Raw genomic sequence first — 25,167 nt, forward strand, 5'->3', positions numbered from 1 at the left:
ATAGATAGGTCTTATGGCGACGAGGGGATAGGAAAGGGCTAGGAGTGGGAAGAAAGTGGCCGTGGCCTTAATTAAGGTACAGCCCCAGGTAACTATCAAACATTCTACCTGAGGCAGACAGGCTGAGTGGACAGCCAGAGAAATGAAAATTAAGAAGGTTAGATAGGAAATAAATAAGATATGAAGATAACAACCATAGACACCACCTCAGTACAACTTTGAAAAACTGTTTGGGACCCAGATAATAAAAAAAGAAGACTGGGATATCAACAAATGGAATACTGAAAAAGAAGATATAGTGCGGTGGACCGATGGCTCAAAGACTGGGGATGGCACAGGAGGAGGGATCAACGGGGGAAGACCTGAGAGATCAATGCAGATGAGCCTGGACAAACACTACGGTCTTTCAAGCGGAAGTGATAGCTATCACAACATGTCTTGAAGAAAATCTGAAAATTAACTATACGAATAAGAATATTTTCATTTTTACGGACAGCCAAGCAGCCATTAAGGCACTAGAAGCAGTCCGGATAATATCCAGAATTGTCTGGTATTGCCATTCACTTCTCCTGAAGCTCTCAAAGTACAACATTGTCAAAATAATATGGGTACCAGGGCACGCAGCTATAGAAGGAAATGAAAAGGCAGATAAACTGGCCAAGAAAGGGGCAGAAACACATTTTGTAGGCCCAGAACCTGTATATGGATTTACTGAAGAACTGTTGAAACTCAGCAGAGAAAATATAAGATGGATAGTAGGACTGTTGACAGGACACTGCCATCTGAAAAAAACATCTATACAGAATTGGAGTTGTAAGAGACAATATATGTAGGAAATGCAATGAAGCAGAGGAATCAGCTGAACACATACTTTTCGAATGTGAGGCGCTGGGTAGACTCTCCACTCTAGGACTACCAGGTGAAGAGAGAGAGAAAAAATCCAAGAAGACCCAATAAGAACAACCTGCAGCTTTGTGAAGGGAGCAGGTATGTCTAGGTGGGAATGAAGGAAAAACATGGTAGCAAAAGATCTTAGAGGTCGACGCTAATTAGGAACTAATATTTAGAGGCCCCATGAAGAAAATAAGAAGAAGGATGGTGGTGGTGGTGATTATTGTTTTAAGAGGAAGTACAACTAGGCAACCATCCTCTATATAACACTAATCAGAGGGAAAATATGGAAGGGGTCCGACACTTCGAAAAATGAAGATATCGGCCATAGGAAGACGAGGGCCACGAAGGGCGTGAAAATGAAAGACTCCCTAGCCCTCGCAAACCTAATAGCGTCGGGGTCGGAAAAGAACAAGAGTTGACCAAGGGAGGTCGGATAGGATAGATGAAAGTGAGGAGCCTGACACAAGTAAGTGGAAGCAATGCCAGGACTCAGCTGAGGGCCCCGTGGTCGCCAACCCCCGCTCCAAAGTTCAGAGCCCCTGGGGCCCTAAGAAGAAGGAGTCCCCGCATCATTGTCAAGCTTCTGGTGTCCCTAGAAGAGGTCATATGGAGTGAGGGCATATGACGCTGGTCAGTGTAATTCATTTGTCGGATGGAGACGTTAAGCCTTGATGAGACTGCTGGGTGCTCTTCGACAAGAACAGGCTACGTGCCGGTACAAGGTTTCACACTCTTCCTTCTTACTATCATATTTCACAACATTCATTTCATCTCATTAACTATTCTAGCAATGCTGACGTCAGGAAGGACATCCGATCGTAAAAGCTCGTTACGAACATTCATTTCACTTCACACCCGATCCCGTAGAGAAAGGGAAGACGGGTTGGACGCACACACATATGGGAGAGTGAAGAAAGCGATCTTGAGAAGAGGAAGATAATATTGCTTTTTGTTTAACGCCCCTTCATTATTGTATTATACTTTCAGAGATGTCGGGGTATGGAATTCGGCCCTGCGGAAGTTCTTTACCCTGCCGGAAGCCAACACACACTCATATTCCACCAATCGGCATCGAACCCGCTTTCTTGGGAACAATATAACAGTTAATTAATTGCACCACTTACATCGACTAAGAGGAAGAACGAGATGGTCTGTTACACAAAGGAAGGGGACAAGTCATTAATACTACATGTAATGAAGACTAATTAAAACACGAACCGTACGGTCATCTAACGCCATAATAAATAATCGACTCCAAGTGGGAAATAATCACAATCAAGTCTCAAAATCTGATCTCATAACAGAAGGGCTAACTTTTCATAACCTCACACTTGGCGATAGAACAGGAAGGGCGAAACACGCCAGTTGTCCTACATGTGTTACCCCTTGCGCTTTCTACATTCCATTTAGCATTACTGTGAATAATTACTGCATACACATGTCCTTAGCTCAGTTGAAGGGCTAATGAAGATGAAGTGAATGATAGAAAATTAAACTGGGTAAAGGGGCAGAAAGAATCGGCTGTTCGTCGGTGCGACGCAAAAAAACACCTGTGGTCTATGAATAGGAACTGCCCCGGCATCGATCGGCCTGAAAGTGAAAATGGGTAACTACAGAAAAAACGATGACGATGGGGTTCGAACCCACACGTATCCCGAATGCAGAGCTGAGTCCACAGCCGTAGTGTTTTGACAGGCGCGGCCACAACTCTCAGTAACCTACCCTAAAGTTCAATATTAATCCGTTTATGATAAACATAACTGTATTTCTGGCTGTGAAAAGAACAATTCACTGTATTGTTTTCCGTGACTGTCACTGTTGTTTATCTTATTTTCAGAACGTAAATTTAAGTTATACATTTAAAATGAACTGCAACCACCTATAAATAATACCTCGAACCTACACTGCCTGTTACAGACACTCGTCTCCCTGGATCATTCGCTGCTGCAACTATACCATTTCTACGTACCGGACTCAGCTACGCTATCTATGAACTTTTGTATAAATGTGTGATTAAGTGATTAGTATTCAAATGGCAGCGTGAGTGGTTTATCATATTTTGCTTCTCCATTTCTTTTCAGGCATGGACCTACACAAAACAACTACGTGTACAAAAGTGTTCTTGGCTGAAAGGACACAGCCCCGGTAGCCATTATATAGTGTACTAGCATGGTACCCGTGCTTCGCTACGGTATTATACTGAAATTTATAATTGAATGCTTATTGTTTTAGATATATAATCCGCCGAAATTCGCGATCTGACACGTTTTCAGCGAGAATCCACCCAAATTCCCTATCTGACTCGTTTTCTATTAGATTACGGCACGTTTCCTCCCATTTTTCAATCTTCCTTTCCAGCAATCGATTTCGTACTTCCCGGGCTAGGCTCAGGTATTCTTTCCGGTCAGTTGGGTCCGTAAATCTTTGACATACCGTATATTCCTATAATCATTTTTAATCTGGATAAAATCCTTCAGGAGATCCGGCGTGGTGTCTTATTGGGAGCCTTGGCTTCACTGAACCCGCGGCCGGCTGCATTCTTAGTCATTACCCGTCCAGGAGCCGTTTCCAGCGCGGTCCGCACATTTGACGACGGTCCGGAACATTATTATTATTATTATTAATGTTATTCTTATTCTTATTATTACTATTATGTGTTGCTGGGATGAATGATGACAGGGAAAACCGGAGTATCCGGAGAAAAACCTGTTCCGCCTCCGTTTTGTCCAGCACGAATGTCACATGGAGTGACCGGGATTTGAACCACGGAACCCAGCTGTGAGAGGCCGGCGCGCTGCCGCCTGAGCAACGGAGGATCCTTATAAGTACATTAAGAACAGTAAAATCAATTGGCCTCACCTCCTTTTACACCCCACCGCCGTTAGTTTTTACTGCCACCCCCCCCCCCCCCCCCAAAGGCGTGTTTCTTTATGTTTAAGGGAGATTACAAACACCAATGTTCACGTCTATTACCTTCAGTTTTGAGATATAAGTATCCCCATAAATATAATTTACTTTTGTCACTTCATTTCAAACTACTCCCCCCCCCCCACCTAAGTGAATTTTCCCGCAAAAAATACTTGTTTCTTTAATAGTGAAGGATCTTCTAAATACCAATTATCACGACTCTAACTTCTTCAGTTTTTGATTTATGTGTCCTCATGAAAGGAATTCAACTCCTTTACACTCCCGCCCCCCAAGATGCCTTCCGCCCCAAAACGCGTTTTTCTTTGTTTTTAAAGGAGATCCAAATACGAATTTTCACGTCTGTAACAACTTTAGTTTTTATTAGATGTATATATTCTCATACAATTAAAGTCAATTAATTTTTCAATTCTTTCACCCCCCTCCCCCCGCTTCATTGGATTTTCCGAGAATACGTGTTTCTTTACTTTTAAAGCAGATTGCAAATATCAAATTTCACGTCTGTAACATCTTCATTTTTAAGATATCAGTAGCCTAATTAAAAGAATTCAACACCATTTTCAGTCACTTTCACCCCCACCCCCTCCACCCAAGTGGTATTTCCGAAAATTAAAAATACACTTTTCTTTATGTTTAATAGAGATAAAAATACCATTTTTCACTTCTGTAACATGTTAAGTTTTTTAGATATACTGTAAAAATTCTCATTTAAAATTTCACCCCTTTTGGGTTCCCCTTAAGTGGAGTTTCCAAAAACAAATCGCCTATGTTTCTTTACATTTACAGGAGATTCCAAACACCCACTTTTTACGTCTGTAACATTTTACGTTCCCAAGATAATCTTTCAAAAAATTCACCCCAATTTGTCACTTCTGTTTAACCGCCATTAATAGGATTTTCCAAAAACTAAAAAAAAATACGTGTTTCTTTATTTTTAAAGGAGATCCCATATACAAATTTTCAGTTCTGTAATATCTTCCGTTTCTGAGATATATGTATCCTCATTAAAGGAATTCAACCCATTTTTTTACCCTTTTACACCCCTCCTATTGGGATTTACAGGAAACAAAAAAATACGTGTTCCTTTATTCTTAGAGGAGATTCTAACTACCAATTTTTACATCTGTAAATTTTAAAGTTTTAAGATGTAGACACATTCATTTTAAAAATTCACCCCCCTTTTCACCCCTCAATATTTGGATTTTCCAAAAACGAAAAAATACGTGTTTCTTTACATTTAAAGTAGATCCCAAATACCAATTTTCAGGTCTGTAATATCTTCGGGTTCTGAAATATAAGTAGCCTCATTAAAGGCATTCAACCCATTATTCACCCTTTTACACCCTTCCTATTGGGATTTTCCGAAAACAAAAGAATACGTGTTTCTTTATTTTTAAAGGAGATTCTAAATACCAATTTTTACATCTATAAACTGTAACAGTTTTGAGATATAGATACACTCATTTTAAAAAATCACCCCCTTTTCACCCCCCCATTAATTGGATTTTCCAAAAACAAAAAATACGTGTTTCTTTATTTTTAAAGGAGATCCCAAACACCAATTTTCAGGTCTGTAATATCTTCAGTTTCTGAAATATATGTAGCCTCATCAAAGACTTTCGACCCCTTTTTCACCCCTCCTATTGCGATTTTCCGAAAACAAAAAAATACGTGTTTCTTTATGTTTAATGAAGATTCTAAATACCAATTTTTACATCTGCAAACTTTAAAAGTTTGGAGATATAGATTCACTCATTTTAAAAATTCACCCCATTTTCACCCTCCCATTAATTGGATTTTTCAAAAACAAAAAAATACGTGTTTCTTTATTTTTAAAAGAGATCAAAAGTACCAATTTTCAGGTCTGTAATATCTTCAGTTTCTGAGATATAAGTACTGGTATACTGATTAAGGGCATTCAACCCATTTTCCCCATTTTCACCCCTCCTATTGGGATTTTCTGAAAACAAAAAAATACGTGTTTCCTTATTTTTAAAGAAGATTCTAAATACCAATTTTTACATCTGTAAACTTTTAAACTTTCGAGATATAGACACACTCATTTTAAAATTTCACCCCTCTTTTCACCCCCTTAGCGAAGGAATATCCAAAAATCCTCTCTTAGCGAGCACCTACATCTTAATATGAATATATCCCCAAAATTTCATTTCGTTACGTCCAGTAGTTTTGGCTCTGCGATGATGAATCAGTCAGTCAGTCAGTCAGTCAGGACAAGTTATTTTATATATATAGATATATACGTATAAACACCCATATAACTACCCAAGATACACCAGAGAAAGTTGGGAACAAAATTTATTACAGGGTATCGTCAACTCTACAGATAAAATTAGACTAGATGACCGATGAGCTCACTTGACAGTTTATTATAGCAATAGAGACAATGCCTGCAAGTGCTATCGAAAGGAGAATGTCTTACTCATATGCCACGTACACTGCTGTGCAAAACTTAAGGACGAGATAGATAAAGTTAACAACATAACTACTCATGGAAATGAATGAAAGTGCGGTAATATGTTGTCAGAGATCTCTCACACGTGCACAGAAACCTTGCGTGAGGACAGCGCGACTACACCCCACAAAGCGAGGCAGTTGAAGGAACGGAACAAGACAGTGCGAGTCAATCAGCGAGCTGCTACTGCTCACAGCACTGTTTCACGTGCATGGACAGCATTCCAAACCACAAGCAATGATGCCCGAAGGAGAGGAGGGGGTCGACCATGGTCAACTACAGAGGCAGATGACCGCTACATTGTGCAACAGGCAAGAAGGGACTCACGTCAAACGGCGAGTGCAAATGCAACCACATTTAAAGTAGGGTTGGGCAGACCGGAACATTCACTTGTTTCGCAACATTAGGAACTTGAGGCGGAGTGTTTCGGTACAGAGTGCCGAAACACGGGACACAGGACTGTAACTGCGTCCTAGAGAGAACTTCGAGAGGCAACAGGACATGCTCCGCTTCAGCTGGAATGTGCCTGAACCCAACGTGCTGTGCCAAGGCCGCACTAGATTAGTTGGCCTTGGCTGTCTGCCTGTCGATACCGGCTGTGTGCCGCCCTGTGTTGGAGTGTCAACATTTTTTCATCCAGTTATATCTTTAATTCCAAAGCGATAACCCGTATTTTTCTTGGGCTTAAAAGTTTCCTTAAAGTCCAAATTAATTTTTAACATCAATCCCCGAGAAAGTGTTGAGGGAAATTTTCGAGATATTGAAGAAAGTAAATGGAAGTTGAGAGGGAAGGAATTCGAAGTGCAGAGAGCATAAAGCGGGGCGCACATTGGGACGCAGGCGAAGCAGCTAAAGCAGTGCAGCGCAGAGCAGATTTTTGTAATCCACACAAATCATTGCACCATCGCAAGTTGACAGACAGGGCAGCACAGAGCAGAACAGGCCGGTTCTGCACCTACTTCCGCCTACCACGCGCAGTCTTCGAAATACAGTTTCCTGCGCACGTGTCACGCAGTTAGTTAAGAAATGGTGGAGAAAATTACCACAGCCATTCAGTCTCACCATGTTTTGTAGGTACTATGTGAATCATGTGGACTGCAATGCAGTATGTACGTATATATGTATGTACATATGTTCGTGAGAAAATGGCTGAACAGAATTTAATGAAAAAAGGTATGTAAATTCGAGGAATAAGGCACTACAGTCTAGGCTATAAATCATTTTATTCACGCTGCGTAACAAGGTAGTTTAGAGAAAGGCCTAAAATGTAATCCACCGAGCAAGTGGCCGTGCGGTTAGGGTCGCGCCTCTGTGAGCTTGCATTCGGGAGATAGTGGGTTCGAACCCCACTGTCGACAGCCCTGAAGATGGTTTTCCGTGGTTTCCTATTTTCACACTAGGCAAATGCTGGGGCTGTATCTTAATTAGGGCCACGCCCGCTACCTTCCCAATCTTCCACCCTTCTTCCGTCGCCGAAAACCTTCGATATGTTAGTGCGACGTTAAACAAACAGCAAACAAAAGTATGTAATCCTCATATATCTATGAAACAATCCGTGACCCAAGTTCTCGCAACATATAGAATTTAAGACAAAGATCTAATGCTGATTATGGAGAGCATCATCGCCGACTCCTTCGCCGTCATCCATCATCACATTTATGTGAAGAGATAAATACGGAAAATCATTTATTATGTCTTGTCAAATATAAATGCAAACGCGTTCACAACAGATTGTCAATGTTGATTGATTTTAGTATCTTGTGACAACTAGATGAAAATCTAGCAGTACATTTGTAAATACATATTTTTTCCTCTCCCCCACTGTGATCCTATTAATGAATTTACCATGCAAGTTGGTCGTGCGGTTAGGATCGCCTTGTTATGAGCCTGCATTCGGGAGATAGGGGGTTCAAACCCCACTGTCGGCAACCGTGAAGATAGTTTTCCGTGGTTTCCCATTTTCACACCAGGCTAATGCTGGGGAGGCTGTATCTTAATTAAGGCCTCGGTCGCTTCCTTCCCATTCCTGGCCCTTTTCTATTCCATCGTTGCCATAAGACCTATCTGTGTCGGTGCGACGTAAAAAATAATCATGAATTAAATTCTTTGCTTAGTCCATATGAACGCCGAACATCGGTAACATAGAAATATTGTTCAGTCTTGTAAACTGGCGAAGGTGGTTGTTTTTATTGCGACTGTCTTAAGCTGAATAACCGCGTTGCCATCAGCACAAGGGAAATTGTGAAGATGACTAACAAAATGAGAAAAATCGCGAATGCTTGAAGAAAAAGAAAAAAAAAAAGAGCCTCTTTATGCAGCATTATGCCTCCGCACACTAACGCTGGAACCACCAAAATGATCATGTTCGACAATGTTCCTGTTTGCATTACCTGTTCCCACCTCTCGCCAGATTAGGGTACGTCTAGAATCGCTACTCATATTGAATCTACTTTCGTCTGAGAAGAGCATGCGACCCCACTCCTTGTCGGTCCAGACCTGATGCTCTTGGGACAATCGCAAACGGTGCCGCCGATATGCGAGTGTCAACGGAACACAACGTAATGTTCGGGCAAACAGATCATCGCAGTGCAGGTGTTTAAAAGTAACCAATTCAAGACTGTTTTTACCAGTTGAATGTATTGGCCTGTATTGTGAGTAATTAATGAGTAATTAATATCTCGAAAATTTCCCTCAACACTTTCTCGGGGATTGACGTTAAACATTAATTTGGACTTAAAGGAAACTTTTAAGCTCAAGAAAAATATGGGTCGTCGCTTTGGAATTAAAAATATAACTGGATGAATACATTGTACTTTCGTGCTGTTAGGCCGGGCGCACATTGAGAAGCAGTTGGCCGCAGAGCAGGGAAGAGCTGCACTGCCATTGTAACCCTGCTATGTGTATTTTATATTGACCGGAAAAATCTTAACCTAAAAGCAGCCTTTAACATGATTATTGGGCGCGAATTTCAGTGTTCCGACTGTTCGTTCACGTTCCCTGCAGCTTTATGCTGGACATGGCCATAACTACAGACAGGCACACACCACACAGCACGTTCCGTACAGGCACACTCTCAGTTCCCACTGGCGCGGATCATGTAATGTAGCCTCTCGAAGTTCTCTCTACACTGCGCAGTTACAGTCTCGCGTCCCGTGCGCCCGCTGCACAGTTCAGCTAATAGGCGAAGGGCAGTGCATAGTGGCGCTTCTGATGGGACAGCGAGTCAGTGTCTCCGGCTCGCTTGAGAATGTTTCGGAACAATTGACACTCGGTGTTCTGGAACAGCGGAACATAACTGTGCACCGGCACCTTGTGCCGAAACAGGGACATAGTGCCCAACCCTAATTTAAAGGACTGCAAGGCACCCAATCTTAGGCTCCACAGTGGCACGGCGACTGCATGGCGATGGTCAGGGCTGCCGACGGTGGGTTTCGAACTCACCATCTCTCGAATGTCAGCTTACAGCCACACGGCTCGTACCACGCAGCCAACTTGCTCGGTCCGTATCCTTACGGATTAATCGATGATAACAATAACAATATAATAATAATAATAATAATACTGCGTGGCTCATATGGTTGAGCGCTGCGTAACTTAGCGGGTTTGATCCCAGCTCAGTTTTCGGAGACACCGAGGTGTCTAAGATTTGTCACGCAGAGAAGCTACGGAGAGCTATCTTAAGAGAACCCGACGGTGGTGTTCGAACCAACTAACTCCCGAATACAAGATTACAACTACACGATCGCGTAGCCAACTCGCTAGGTACCGGTAACTGAAGAAAAATGAACTGAACTTCAAGAATTTCTAAAAAAAAAAAAAAAAAAAAGCTGTTTCTGCTAAATTCGACTAATTGCTGCAAAAATCCATCGAATTCAACACTCTTAAGCCCGGACAGCCAGTTCTGCTAATAAGTAATTTAAAAAAATCCTTATTCTACAATAATTATTGAGTTTCATGTTCTTCCATTCACTAATGCTCAATTATGCAGATTTATTGTATTTTACGTAATAACAATACAAAATCACTAATCTCTTTAGGATTTGTTTCGTAAATACTGACTTCTACCCGCTTACGAACCAATATATTTTAGTCCAAATCTGCCGAAATACATGGAACATTCTAGTTAATATTTGTTCATATCGGGCCAGATATTATGATTTACTAGTAATTTCCCAATTCCACTTTCAACATTATCACAGGACCGAGTGAGTTGGCCTTGCCCTTAGGGTCGCGTAGCTATGAGCTTGCATCCAGGTGTGGGTTCGAATCAGACAATAGGCAGACCTGAAGATGGTTTTCCCTGGTTTCCCATTTCCACACCAGGCAAATATCGGAGCTGTGCGACCTGATGCACTTCCTGACGCCAACTTCATGAGAAGTTTAATGAGATGAAATGAATTTACCGTACGTGATATAGTAGGAAGGGAGAGGGATCAAAATCCGGAGCGGAACATAGCATACTCCTTTCGAATAACCCCAAGAGGTCTGCTCAAGGCTTAATGCTCCCATCCGATGGACGAATCATCATCGTCATATAATCGCTGCCGGGACAAAACCTCCTATGTACAATACTTTAGCTTAGAACTTTGGCCGGTAAGGTTCTGTCATCTAAGGTGCAATATTGTGTGAATAATGTCAAGGCATTCTCGCTCTTCATAATGTATGTGCTGCGGGTCAGTACATCTCCAAAAATATTACGGTATCACATAGGAGGTTTTGTCCCGGCAACGACGATATGCTATCACTTCATACTAACACTACGAAGAGGTTTGGAATTGAATCCAGGCTTTTGGACACAACTGTATACCACCACTTCTACCCTGCCGGCCAACATTCTGATGGTGAAATTTTTTCGGTCAACGGGAATCGAACCGGCTAACCACGGTGTCAGACTATATAGATATAACGCCTTAACGATCACGGCCAACGGGCTGGTTGAACGCATCGCGTAATTACATGCAAAAAGGGTACGAGGAAAGAGAAGAAAAATGGAAAAACTGCTTAGTTATACGAAACCTCTAGATCAATATTACTCGCATTCACAAGTATGATCAATCGACAGTACAGCTAGGGGAACATATTTTAAAATACACACATACAATAAGCTAGTCCAACAACCTCCACAGCTTTTTAGTACCGGTACCTCCAACTTTTCAGAATGCGTTGAAAATCAACCTCCACTTATCATCCATCATGCTGGTGCACTGATTTCGATAGAATTATATCAGAGATTCTACAGAAATGTGGTTAGATAGTCTATATTCTAATCCTAAAAACAAGTTAAAGGAACGTGTCGAACGAAATTTCAACGTCGCTCCACATCTACCGAAGGTATATTTCATACGTGCATAATTGCTTTGGTTGAATTCACCTACGTGAAACGTGTGACACATTAGCAGACGCACCATACACAACACTTCAACTGATGGAACGTATTAACTAAATTGTAGTTATTTCATGCAGGGCATGTCACGTGTGTAGCCCACATCAACAATCAACACAACACGCGTTATTAAAATGTAGTCGTCCCAAGCCCCGCCGCTCACTGACAAACGAGAATTATAAATAACAAATCGCAGTACCCTGAGTTTACGAATTCTGTAAAAGATAACACTCGCACAATGTTCTCAGCAATTTTATCAACAAGAAAACAAAACTGCAAAAACAACTTCAAAAATCTTTGTGTGAATTAAAAACACAGTCGGCGGCACGGTGCACACTTGTACTGTGAGGTGTTAAATTAAGCACAACTTTAAAAAGTCGATACATTGCCAATATTACCAAAATGACAGCGGTATTTTATTCCCTACCTTTACGTCTTCCATAGGGACCTGAGAAAGTAGTATTCTTCCCAATAACGCTTTCATCAATGTATTTCAGAAGTTTAGATGTTTCTTCATTCTTCCGGAGTGGATGCGACGGACGAAGCTTCGAAGCACGAAGTGGGTATTCTTCCGGCAGAGAATAGAACTTCCTACTACCATACGCCTTTTTCGTAGTCATTCTTTTCGCACACACACTGCTAGTACATGACCTTAGAAAACGCGCACTGCACAGCATCAACACAACTGAAGACACACTGCGGAACTAGTGACAATTTTGTCATTGGACTACAAGCTTTAGTTGCACCATTACGCCATGAGCGCAGCACAGTCGTCAAAGCACAAAACGTTGGAAGATATACACATATAAACACTACTTAGTTATAATAATTACTTGAATTTCAGGGATTATATGGAGAGGTTCGCAAAAAAGAAGAAATAAAAATATAATTTTTTAATGTATACATATAATTTTATACATTATTAATTGATATAGTGAAAAGTATTTTTCCTAAGATGTTAAAGTTCAGTGGGATATCTTTCCGTGGTAACCATGGTAACTGCAGTTTATTTACATCACTGTCAAGAGTTCCTCATCGAGAAGTAAGTTTGTAAATTGAATAATAAAAAGTTGATTCAAAATGCTTATGCTACCACAAGATTTGAAAGAAGCTGCTAAAATAGAGAGGCGAAGGAAATTTGAAGAAGAAAGAAGAGGCAGGATATTTAATGCAAGAAATAGACTTATTGGTGTAAGTAAACAGCTGATGTAAGTAACTCCTCAGGTAATCTGAGAGTACATTATATCATACTTCAACACTATGACGGACTTGTAATTTAGTTTAGGAATAACCTACATTGCATAACATGGTACGATTTATGACTTTCATGTGTTTTATAGATTGATAAAGAGGCTTTGGAGAAGCAAATAAAGGAGAAACAACTACGAGATCAAGAAGAAAGAAAGATAAATGAAGCTTATGAAATTCAGAGAATTAAAGAAGCTGAATTAGCTTCTATCATAGAGAGGCGCATTGAAGAGGTAATAAATTATCTGTATTGTTTTCAACAGTTTATTATTGCAATATTCAATCCTTTAGTTCTTTATTTTTGCGATGCTTGTTTAAAGGGACTTAACATCGAAGGTCATCTTTATTTTTAATACAGTACTGTTTCTTATTACAGTCCCTTATTACAACTATAATTTTTGGAGACTTACTTGAGCCATACAGTTCACTTGTTACATTTTACACAAAAATTTTCCCCAAGGAGTTTACACTTGGTGAAATATTCAGAATAATTAGAACTGGAACTCAGAATTTTAGACTTGAAAAATCAATTAGGCTGAAAAAAATACTGACTTGGGCACTAAAAATTATAAATAAGTTCTACAATGTTTACATTATTAATTCAATTTTAGTTTTAGTTATATTAGCAGCACAGTAAAATAGTGACATTAGAAAATAGTATCCAAAATCAATAAATCTGGCCATTTTTGGTCTTTTATTGGTCTGTATTGACTAAGCTCATGAAAAATGCCACGTTTAGTTGTTGGGCCCACCTTGTCAATATTTATTATACAATACATGAGGTTACATAATTATTACTCGTGCATGTTGTGAGAGATCACCCACTCTCTTCATCAGCAAACTTTACATCTCAAAACAAAATTCCACATATTCTAAGATCTATAAATACTAACTTACACTAAAAACATAAATAGCTAAAGCCATAATCGTAAAATATTATTTTAAGACACACACAAAAACATAATTAGTACCCATCGAAGTAAAATTTACTTTTGCCGCAAGAATAAATGAGCATCATAGTAAATATGGACCATGGACAATTTAGTACCATGAAAGGAAATATAAATTAATCAAAAACACTTTGATTTGCTATCTTTTGCCATTGTATACTTGTCCAAAAAAAACAACAAAAAAGTTGTCCTGTGTAAAAGAACACTTAACCCCTGTATATCCTAGATGGAACACAGACACTCCCTTTGTGTGTAATTAGTGCTGCAATATTTTTATGTTGAATTTAAGTTTCTTTAATGTGTTCTGGCAAGCATGAGTCGCCACTCTGAATCTTAGCTGTTAACATTTGTTATTGTAACACCGTATTTTTGTATGTAAAAGTTCTGGTCTCATGTTAATGGTCCTGTGAACAGTCATAACTCTTGCTATTGGTCTGCGGAAAATTCTAATGGTGTTTATGAAGTCCCTTATTATGATAGGAAGATTGCTGTTTGGTGTGCTGTTAGTCAAAGACGAATAATTGGGTCTATTTTTTTCGAGATGACAGTAAATGCAGAGGGGTACCAGGATGACATTTTGATAACATTCTTCCATCAGTTAATGAAAGAAAAAAAAATCACATGGGTGGTTTCAACAAGATTCAGCCCCTGTTCATACAGCAGAAGATTCCCTTCTTACAATCTCTGAAGTGTTGGCAGACAGAGTGATCAGTGCTGGTCTATTTCCCCCTCGTTCTCCAGATCTAACAATGTGTGGTTTTTACTTGTAACTGAAAGAAAAATTGTATCAAACAAATCTTCACACATTGGAGGAACTGAAAGAAAATATTACAAATGAAATCAGAAACATTACTGTGGCAGAACTCATTTGTGTCAGCTAGAATGTAGTTACCAGATACAGTGCCTCTATAATCCAGGAAGAAGATACTTCCAGCATCTTTTATCAGGTAAGATTTTATATGAGATTGTATACACTCGTAAAGCAGGGCGGCCATGCGTGACATAAGTTTGGTTGAGGCAGCTGCCGTAGTGCAGACTACAAACACTGTGCGTTCGGTCTTAGTTTATATGAGAGACCCTATATAATCATTACATGGGAGGGGTTGAATCTTATGAGTGTATGATTGCTATATACAGACAATAGGCATAGGCGTATATGAAGATCTTAACAACTTCTACAGCGGCGGAGAAGTTAGAATTCGATACCGTGCAGATGGCAGAAGAGGCAGCCCTGTATTAAGGGATTAATATGAGTACATCTTGCTGCCTTGTAGGTTGAGGTGACTGGACACCAAAGGCTAAAGGAGAAAACCCTGAAAGAAAATCTCTGTCTGTGTTAGGCTCAGCAGGTCAACAGAGGGATTACTGAAGAAGTTGCTTTCAATAATAATATAAGCCTCGGATGTAGGAATTCATGACAACGACATCAGTTTGGTGCGAATGACGGTTTACAGCCCGATGTTACACCAACTACCCAAACCAAACAAAGACAAAGCATCAGAGTGTGAACATTAAATATCCTGACATTGACAAACAAACCTGAAGAGCTGGTCGACCTCATGAAAGGAGAAAACTTCTAATCATGGACCTGAATGAAACAAAGTGGAAGAAAACTGGGAAAATGAACATCAGATTGGACTATAGTCTGTAATGGTCTGGAAATGAAGTAGAGTTTAAGAATGGAGTAGGATTTTTAATACATAAAGACATAGATCCTTGTAGAGTAGTTGAGTTTGTTAGTGAAAGGATAATTATGTTATCTGTGAACTTAGCAGGGAAAAAGTACAATGCGATCCAAGTCTATGCTCCACAGGTAGGATGCTCAAAAGAGGAAATGGCCAACTTCCTTAATAACTTGGAAGAACACATGGAGTATGACAATCTCATTGTAATGGGTGATTTTAATTCACAAGTTGGCTCACAACGAACAGGATATGAATCCACACTGGGCCCTCATGGAATGGGAAACAGAAATGAAGAAGGAGAATATATGCCAAGATCTGTGCATGGGAAACAACCTGATAGTGAGTAACACTTGGTTCAAGAAAAGGGACCCCCATAAAATCACAAGATATAGCTGGGATGATAAAATAGTTACAGTAATAGATTATATTCTGATAGATCAAAATGTATGGAAAAATGTCAATGATGTCAAGGTCATTCCAAGTGAAGATCTTGGTGGAGACCATAGACTGCTTGTTGCAGTTATTGCAGAGAAAAGACCTCCCAAAGTCTGTAACAAAAGAGTCCCAAAATAAAAAACTTGGTGACTAACCAAGCCAAGTGTAAAGGAGGAATTCAGGGAAGGTGTCCGCAGATTGTTGCCGAGAGAAGAACTGAAATTGGTAGATGAAAAATGGGATACTCTAAAGAAGGTTGTGGTTGGTACAGCAGAAAAAGTTATGTGGACGACAGAGTCAAATAAGAAAACCTAAAGAAACTGCCTGGTGGAGTGATGATATTAAAAAGACTATCAATGACAGAAACCCTGCAAGAAGATCCTTATATCAAGCAAGAACACGGGGAGATCAACATGAAATAGAGGAGAAGCTGTCACTTTACAGAAAGAAAAAATTACAGGTCAAACAGTTGGTTGTAGCTGAAAAGCAGAAATGCAAGGAAGATCTGGCTACCAAAATAATGCAGGGTGGAAATAAAAAACTGTTATACAGTATTGTTAAGAATAGAAGAACTCAAAATGAATCTATCCAATCTGTAGAACTTCCTAATGGTGAGGTGACTAGGGATCAGACCAAAATATTACAGGAGTTCCAAAGGCACTTTAAAACTTTGCTGAACTGTTATGAAAATGTCACTCCATTAGACAACAAACCTTATGATTCTGGCAGCACAAATACCACTAGACTAACATGGTTGGAAGTAGAGATAACGATAATGTACAACGGGTGATTGTTTGGTCCGCCCTGTCAATATATTATTAATATTAATATTTTAATAATATATTTATATTATTATATTAATAAATATTAATATTTTAATAATATATTGACAGGGCGGACCAAACAATCACCCGTTGTACATTATCGTTATTACAAGTCAATACGGACCAATTAAGGACCGATATGGTCAAGTTTTTTTGTTTGTTTTAATGTTGTCAATCTTATGTTAATTTTAAGAACACTTCCTCTTAAGCATTACTTTGTCAATTTATATATTTTTCATCTAAACAGTGTTATGTAGCTGAAGATGTTGATAATACACGAAACATGTACCACTTTTAACCATTAAATTGCCTTAAGCAATCATTGTATCGACTAGGTGGAAAATAATAAATACTTAATTGTGAATGGTCAAGTTTGTCGACTTCAGAGTAGAGATAAGCAATATCTAAGCTGGAAAACAACACATCAAGTGGATCAGATGAATTAAGTGTTGAGATGATCAAAGCACTAGGGGAGGTTGGACAGCAGTGGATGTACAGGGTACTAAATAGAATCTGGAAAGAGAATGTAATACACAGTGACAGGAAGCAAGGAGTCATCATCCCACTGTTGAAAAAAGGTGATAGAAAGAAATGTACCAACTACAGAGGTATAACTCTGCTGTCACATGGCCTCAAAATCTATGAATCCATCCTTGAGAGCAGGATTAGAAAATATGTTGAACTTATACTTGAGAAGGAACAACATGGATTTAGACTTCATAGATCAACTATAGACCCCATTTTTGCCACCAGAATGCTCTATGAGAAGTATTAGGAGAAAGGTAAAACACTTATAACTGTTTTTCTGGACATCGGGAAAGCATATGACCATGTACCACACAGGCATATATGGGAATGTTTGAGACATAAGAAAGTGCCCGATGACATCATAGCACGAGTACAACGATTATATGATGAAACCAAGTGTTGTGTCCAGGTCCAGGATGAAAGGTCAGGTTGGTTTGAAACGAAGAGTGGAGTCCAGCAAGGAAGCTGTCTTTCACCACTTCTCTTCATAATCATAATGGATGAAGTTTTAAAAGCGGTTAAAAGAAAGGATCCAACAACTAATGTCCTGGTTTTTGCTGATGATGTAATGGTATGGAGTGAGACAGAAGTGGAACTACAAACAAACTAGATCTCTGGTATGAAGCTTTTACAACCTTAGGTCTCAAAATCAGCAAAACGAAGACAGTTGGCTTGGTGATGAGTAGAAACTCTCCAAGTGTTCATCTAAGAATTGGAGATGAGGAGATGGATATTGTAGACAACTTCCAGTATTTAGGTAGTGTTCTGTCATCAGACAATACCATACATTAAGAGATTAGCAACAGAATACAGAAAGCTTCCAAATTCTATAACGCTGTACGTCACATACTTTGGGATGAAACATTTCCGTTAGTTTCCAAGATCAGCTTGTACAAAATGTATTTAGTACCTGTATTGATGTATGGCCTGGAAGCAGCTAACACTTACTGGACCAACAAAGAGTCGTCTTCAGGCAACAGAAATGAAGTTCCTTCGTTCTTGTCTACAAAAAACAAAAATGGATAAAATAAGAAATGTGGATAACCGGCAACAGCTTGGATTGGAAAGAAGCTTGCTGGAGACTCTAGAAGTGAAGAGATTACAATGGTATGGTCACATGAAAAGAATGGACCCTCACAGTACTCCTCGAACATACTTTGACCACAGTGTTCCTGGGAAGAGACGAAGAGGAAGACCTCGTGATGTTTGTGGAAAACAGATATTGAAGGACCTTGAAATTAGAGATGTGAACTGGTGTCGCATATATGAGCAGCATCTGTGGATGAATGGGACAAACTGGAGGAGGCTCGTACACAACCGCACCGGCTTGCTGGAGCGAAGAAATGATGATGATGATGATGGTGATGATGATGATGATGAGGCATATATGGTAATTAAATTTTACATTACATTGATCTTGCAACAGTCAGTTCAGTCACTTACTACTGATCTGCATTTATGGCAGTCACCTAGGTGGCACATTCCCAGGCTGGTTTTTCCTAGCCTTTTCTTAAAATGATTGCAAGGAAATTGGAAATTTCTTTAACATCTCCCTTGATAAGTCATTCCAGTCCTTAACTCCCCTTCCTATAACAAATATTTGCCCCAATTTGTCCTCCTGAATTCCAACTTTATCTTCATATTGTGATCTTTTCTACTTTTAAAGACACCACTCAAACTTATGTGTCTACTAATGTTATTCCATGCCATCTCTCCACTGACAACTCGGAACATACCACTTATGATTACAGATGTTGATTCTCTTTTGGGAACCTGAAATATTTGTTCCAAATGAGTGAATTTATAATACCAATATAGTTGGTCCATTATTGGACATTTAAAATTCTCCAGCTAACTCATTCCTGGTTGCCAGCGTTTCGTCCCAGTGTGCTAAGTTGGGATCATCAGTTGGTAAATAGCACACCTACCAAGATGCATGGCTAGTGCATACCATGGAGGCCACTGCGTAGGCTACTTGGAGCCACCGGCAGTGCCAATGCACTATGAGAGAATTTGTCTCAATCGTCTCATAAGTTTGAGTGGTGTCTTTAAAAACAGAAAAGATCACAATATGAAGTTGGAATTCAGGAGGACAAATTGGGGCAAATATTCATTTATAGGAAGGGGAGTTAAGGATTTGAGGAATGAGTTAGCTGGAGAATTTATGATGTTCAATAATGGACCAACTATCTCGGTATTAAAAATTTACTCATTTGGGACAAATATTTCAGGTTCCCAAAAGTAATCAACATCTGTATCATCTGATGGCCAGGCAGGCAATAATTTTTTAAAATGAAACAAATTCTCTCAAAGTGCATTGGCACTGATGGTGGCTCCAAGTAGCCTATGCAGTGGCCTCCACGGTATGCACTGACCATGCGTCTTGATAGGTATGCTATTTACCAATTGATGAGCCCAACTTAGCACACTGGGGTCCGGCTTTATGGCTAAATGGTTAGCGTGCTAGCCTTTGGCCACAGGAGTCCCTGGTTTGATTCCCGGCAGGGTCGGGAATTTTAACCATCATCGGTTAATTCCGCTGGCACGGGGACTGGTGTATGTGCCATCTTCATCATCATTTCATCCTCATCATGATGCGCAGGTCGCCTAAGGGAGTCAAATTAAAAGACCTGCACTTGGCGAGCCGAAAATGTCCTTGGACATTCCCGGCACTAAAAGCCATACTCCATTTAATTTTTAGCATACTGGGGCAAAACGCTGGCAACCAGGAATGAGTTAGCTGGAGAATTTATAATGTCCAATAACAGACCAACTATATTGGTATTACATACCACTTAGTCGAGCAGCTCGTCACTTTTCTCCCAACTCTTCCCAGCCCAAACTTTGCAACATTTTTGCAACACTGCTCTTTTGTTGGAAATCACCCAGAACAAATCGAGCTGCTAATCTTTGGATGTTATCCAGTTCTTGAATCAAGTAATCCTGGTGAGGGTCCCATACACTGGAACCATACTCTAGTTGGGATCTTGCCAGGGACTTTTATGCCCTCCTCTTTACATCCTTACTACAACCCCTAAATACCCTCATAACCATGTGCAGAGATCTGTACCCTTTATTTACAATCCCATTTATGTGATTACACCAATGAAGGTCTTTCCTTATATTAACATCTAGCTACTTACAGTGATCTCCATAAGGAACTTTCACCCCATCAGTGGACTAACCTTTCCTAAACCCAAACTGCCTTCTATTGAACCATTTATTCATTTCACAAACATGTCTAATATAATCAGAAAGAATGTTTTCCCAAAGCTTACATGCAATGCATGTAAAAATTGACTGGCCTGTAATTTTCAGCTTTATGTCTATCACCCATTCCTTTATACACAGCGGCTACTATAGCAACTCTCCATTCATTTGGTATAGCTCCTTCATGCAAACAGTAATCAAATAAGTACTTCATTGTCTTTAGTATATCACCAGAAATCTTAGGGTAATCAATTCCAGCTGCTTTTCTATTTGTCAACTTTTGTATCTTATTGTAAATGTCGTTGTTTTCATAGGTAAATTTTAATACAGTACTAGTATTAGTCACCTCCTCTATCTAGACATTATCCTTGTAACTAAAAATCTTTACATATTGCTGACTGAATACTTCTCCCTTTTGAAGATCCTCACATACACACTCCCCTCATTCATTAATGATTCCTGGAATGTCCTTTTTGGAACCTGTTCCTGCCTTAAAATACCTATCCATACCCTTCCATTTTTTATTAACATTTCTATAACTGCCAGTTATGCTTGCCATCATGTTATCCTTAGCTGACTTCTTTGCTAGATCAATTTCCTAGTAAGTTCCTTCAATTTCTCCTTACTTCCACAGCCATTTCTAACTCTATTTCTTCCCAATCTGCACCTCCTTTTATTTATCTGTTATAATAAGGTGGGCCTTTACCATTCCTTACCACCTTTAAAGGTACAAACCTGTTTTTACATTCCTCAACAATTGCTTTAAACCCATCCCAGAGTCTGTTTACAGTTTTGTTTACCATTTTCCACAGGTCATAGTTACTTTTTGATGATGATGATGATGATGATGATGATGATGCTTGTTGTTTAAAGGGGCCTAACATCTAAGGTTACGAGATGGATGACATGATATAATAATTAAAATTTTAAAATGTATACACTGACTAGAATTTAAAACAAATGAAGATGAACAGTGATTGTGAATTTAAAATAATCAGTGGATCTAATTTGCAATACCTTATATTTGGTAAAATGATAGGTGGTAGATTATGGTGGAATAAGACATTGCCTTAAAATGCAATAATATATCATGTATATTACTATTTTAAAAAACACACTAAAATATACAAACAAACTAAAACACAGTCAAATTAATAAAATGTAGTGGGCAATAATACAAAGACTAATATGAAACACTACGTTTATATGGATAAAATAAATCACTATCCCTCATAAAATGGATGACGAGGTCTGCTGGCTGCTCATCATCTCGCAGGATGAGGGAGATGGTACTCAGGAGTTTTAGACTACAATGCAGATCGACCAGGTCCACGCACACCGTAAGGACGGGTATCACGGTAAGATGATCGCTGGAAGTACACATTGGAGGGGGTTCTCTTTTAAGTAAATAGGAGTGCATTACTATACTGTGGCCAATCCGAAGACAACATAATACCACTGTTTCCCTCCGAGAAGCCCAAAGGGATTCCTCCATACCTTTGTTGTACCTTTTATCGCTCTCAGCTTATTTGGAAGTGGAATGGCAGGCCACTCCGTGTCCCAATGGGACATAACCAAATGTCTCAGCTGCGAGTGAATATCACTTGCTGGAACCTTGGAAGACAACGGGGGCAGTGTAGCAGCCTTCTTGGCAGTCTTACCATCTAACTCATTTCCCTCTACACCCATGTGGCTTGGGAGCCACATAATCGTGATTCTGGTGCCGGCATACGAACACTCGGCCAGCAGGTACTGGATCCGCTGCACCAGAGTTTGCCGAGGGAAACAGGTATCTGTAGATTGTAGCGAGGTCAAGGAGTCAGTACACACCAGAAAATATCAGCGCTCATCGGACAGTGCGTACCACAGAGCTTCACAGATAGCATAGAGCTCTGCTGTGTACTCACTACAGGTTTCTGGGAGAACAAAAAGAAACATGACTGAACTGAACTGGATACTGGCCAACAACGGATAGGAAGAGCCTCCGATAAATCGAGGGGTCCGAGTTTTCCTTCGGGCCAATGTGCAGATCCAGAATTATTTCAGGTCATTGTATTATCCACGAAAGTACCCCACTTGGTTGTCTGCCAAGACAGGAAACCGGAAGTACATCAAACAATCTGTGACTGCTATTCAAGCGTACTGCAACAAGCCACGTTGCTCGAGGATAAGCAGCGTACAGCCAACGGTTTCCATTGTGGAATAAGCAAGGATAGCTTGGGTGAAGTGGCATCTGTTGCAAATTTGCAGCATAGGACAGAGGAGTTTGCTGGCGCCTCAGAATCAGTGATCAGGCTAGCAATGGGGCTTGTACGAAAAGCTCATGTTGCCAACCTAACTCCGCTGTGGTGGATGCTATTCAGTTTCGCAAGGACACTTTGCCTTGCTGATCCATATGCTGCACTGCCATAGTCTAACCTGAATAAAATATGTGCCCTATAAAATCGTAGGAGCGCTGTGTGGTCACTTTTTTAGAACTCCCTCATGTAATATTGTACTGCCTAATAGTCCTACTTTTCTATCACATTTATTTTTAACTACAACAAAAACAGCTTTTGATTACTAATACCATCTATTACTTCAGTTTCTCTATAGAGCTCATCTGGTTTTACCAGTACCACATTCAGAATATTCTTCCCTCTAGTTTGTTCCATCATTTTTTGAATCAGCTCTCCTTCCCATATAAACTTATTTGCCGTTTGTTAGTCATGCTTCCTGTCACTCACATTACCTTCCCAATTGATATTTGGTAAATTGAGATCATGCACTACAATCACATCCCTTTCCATACCATTTCCCACATAGCTGATTGTCATATAAAATAATTCAGAATCAGCATCAGTGCTACCCTTTCCTGGTCTGTACACTCCAAAGACATCAAGTTGCCTATTTTCTATAGAGATGAGCCTTACACCTAGAATTTAATGTTTGTCATCTTTATCATAGTTTACAAATTCTTCTTTCACCAGAATGAATACTCTCCTTCCTACCATTCCTATCCTGTCTCTACGATACACATTCCAGTTCCATGAGAAAATTTCTGCATCCATTATATAATTTTTCAGCCATGATTCAACTCCTATTACGATATCTGGTAAGTACATATCTCTATTACGATATCTGGTAAGTACATATCTCTATTACGATATCTGGTAAGTACATATCTATTAAATTACTTAATTCTATTCCTTTCATTACAAAACTTCTACAGTTCAACACTAACATTTTTATGTCATCCCTATTTGACTTCCAGATCCCTGTACCCTTATCACTGCTTCCTAGATCACCCTGTTTCCCTTACATGTAATAGGGACTGGTCATTTAATAAGAATCAACAGCAAAACTTTGAAGATGTTTCTCTATGCCATGCTTTAGTTTTCTGCCTTATATCTCTAGTGTCGATTAATGGAGCTTTTATCATGGATTAACACCATAGGGTTGCAAATTGTCTGGTGGCACAAGAAACGGGAAGCAATGACAGCCTTCAACTAGGAACCCATTGGATGCTACTCCACATCCCGAAATTAAAAGCCCCATTGGGACATTGTAGAGAGTATAGATGTGGGGATAACTTGAGTTTACACACTGACAAAGCAAAACTTATTCCTCCTGTTCTAGGAAAGAAGAAAAATAAATGAAGAAATCAACAGATTTCGAGCTACCTATCAGAAACCAGAAACTCGCCGAGAGTTTGATCTCTATGACCCAGATGCTCTAAAGAAAGCTATTCCATGTCGGGTACATGATGATGATCCAAGATGCGGGATATCTTCAGCTCAAAAGTTAGTATTCCTCCATTATGAATTCCTGTGATATTCATACTGAAGTTACTTTGTTAACCTTATTTTACAGGGTCTGGTAGAAATAGTGATATATCTGGAATGTAAACATTTGTATATTCATTTCAGAATCACACACTACAGCTCCTGTAATTTTAGAAACATCTTTCACATTCTGAAAACACTTGAATGGACTGTTGCATGCAGCAAAAAATTTGGTTATTAGTTGTTCTAAGGTATCTTGCTGTATCATATTGTTTTCTTCCCTAATGCATTCCTTTAGATAGTGTTACATTTTTCTATGTACACTGTGTACAACTTGTTGATGTTATGATTACATTACAATAGTCTTTTTCAAGACAACTGATGTGCATCTACTCGATCCAAGGTAATCAGTCTTCTCAGGCAGCTAAAATCGACTCATAAATAATAACTGTAATGTTCAAAAATTATGTTTCCAATAAGGATTCATATTATGAATACACTGATTGAGAACATCATTGTTCAGTGTTTTGCGCGGTGTGGCAGTGGGCTTGTCAGTTGGAATGTCACATCACTCCGAGATGCTGGCTAGTACTCTGCTGGAACTCTACTGCAGCCTCCTTTGTAGCATAATACAATGACTGTTCACTAGCAGAAATAAGTATCTATACTACTTCTGATTGTGGTAGTATTTCAGCAGACCATGGAAGCTTCATCTTGTTAGTTTTACAGGTCTTGGCCATAGAACTTTTCTTTGAAATAGCCCTGCAGGGAAAAGTCAGGGACTGTGAGATCTGGTGACCATTGCTCATCTTTGTAGCTTTGTCCAGGAAACATGGTCTACAAAACTG

At 39.6% G+C, this 25,167-nt stretch overlaps 1 protein-coding gene across 1 annotated transcript in view; it reads left to right on the forward strand.

Annotated features, from left to right (window-relative positions):
- The first annotated feature begins 12,740 nt into the window (after positions 1–12,740).
- LOC136867100 (RIB43A-like with coiled-coils protein 2) overlaps positions 12,741–25,167 on the forward strand; it is a 39,882-nt gene continuing 27,455 nt past the window's right edge. The window contains exons 1-3 of the mRNA XM_068227022.1: positions 12,741–12,866; positions 13,016–13,156; positions 24,174–24,337. Of these exons, the coding sequence (XP_068083123.1) occupies positions 12,756–12,866; positions 13,016–13,156; positions 24,174–24,337 (416 nt within the window). The 5' untranslated portion in view covers positions 12,741–12,755. The remainder of the gene's footprint in view (positions 12,867–13,015; positions 13,157–24,173; positions 24,338–25,167) is intronic.

Source organism: Anabrus simplex, chromosome 3 (assembly GCF_040414725.1).
Source record: "Anabrus simplex isolate iqAnaSimp1 chromosome 3, ASM4041472v1, whole genome shotgun sequence".
In the NCBI taxonomy this organism is placed as follows: domain Eukaryota; kingdom Metazoa; phylum Arthropoda; class Insecta; order Orthoptera; family Tettigoniidae; genus Anabrus; species Anabrus simplex.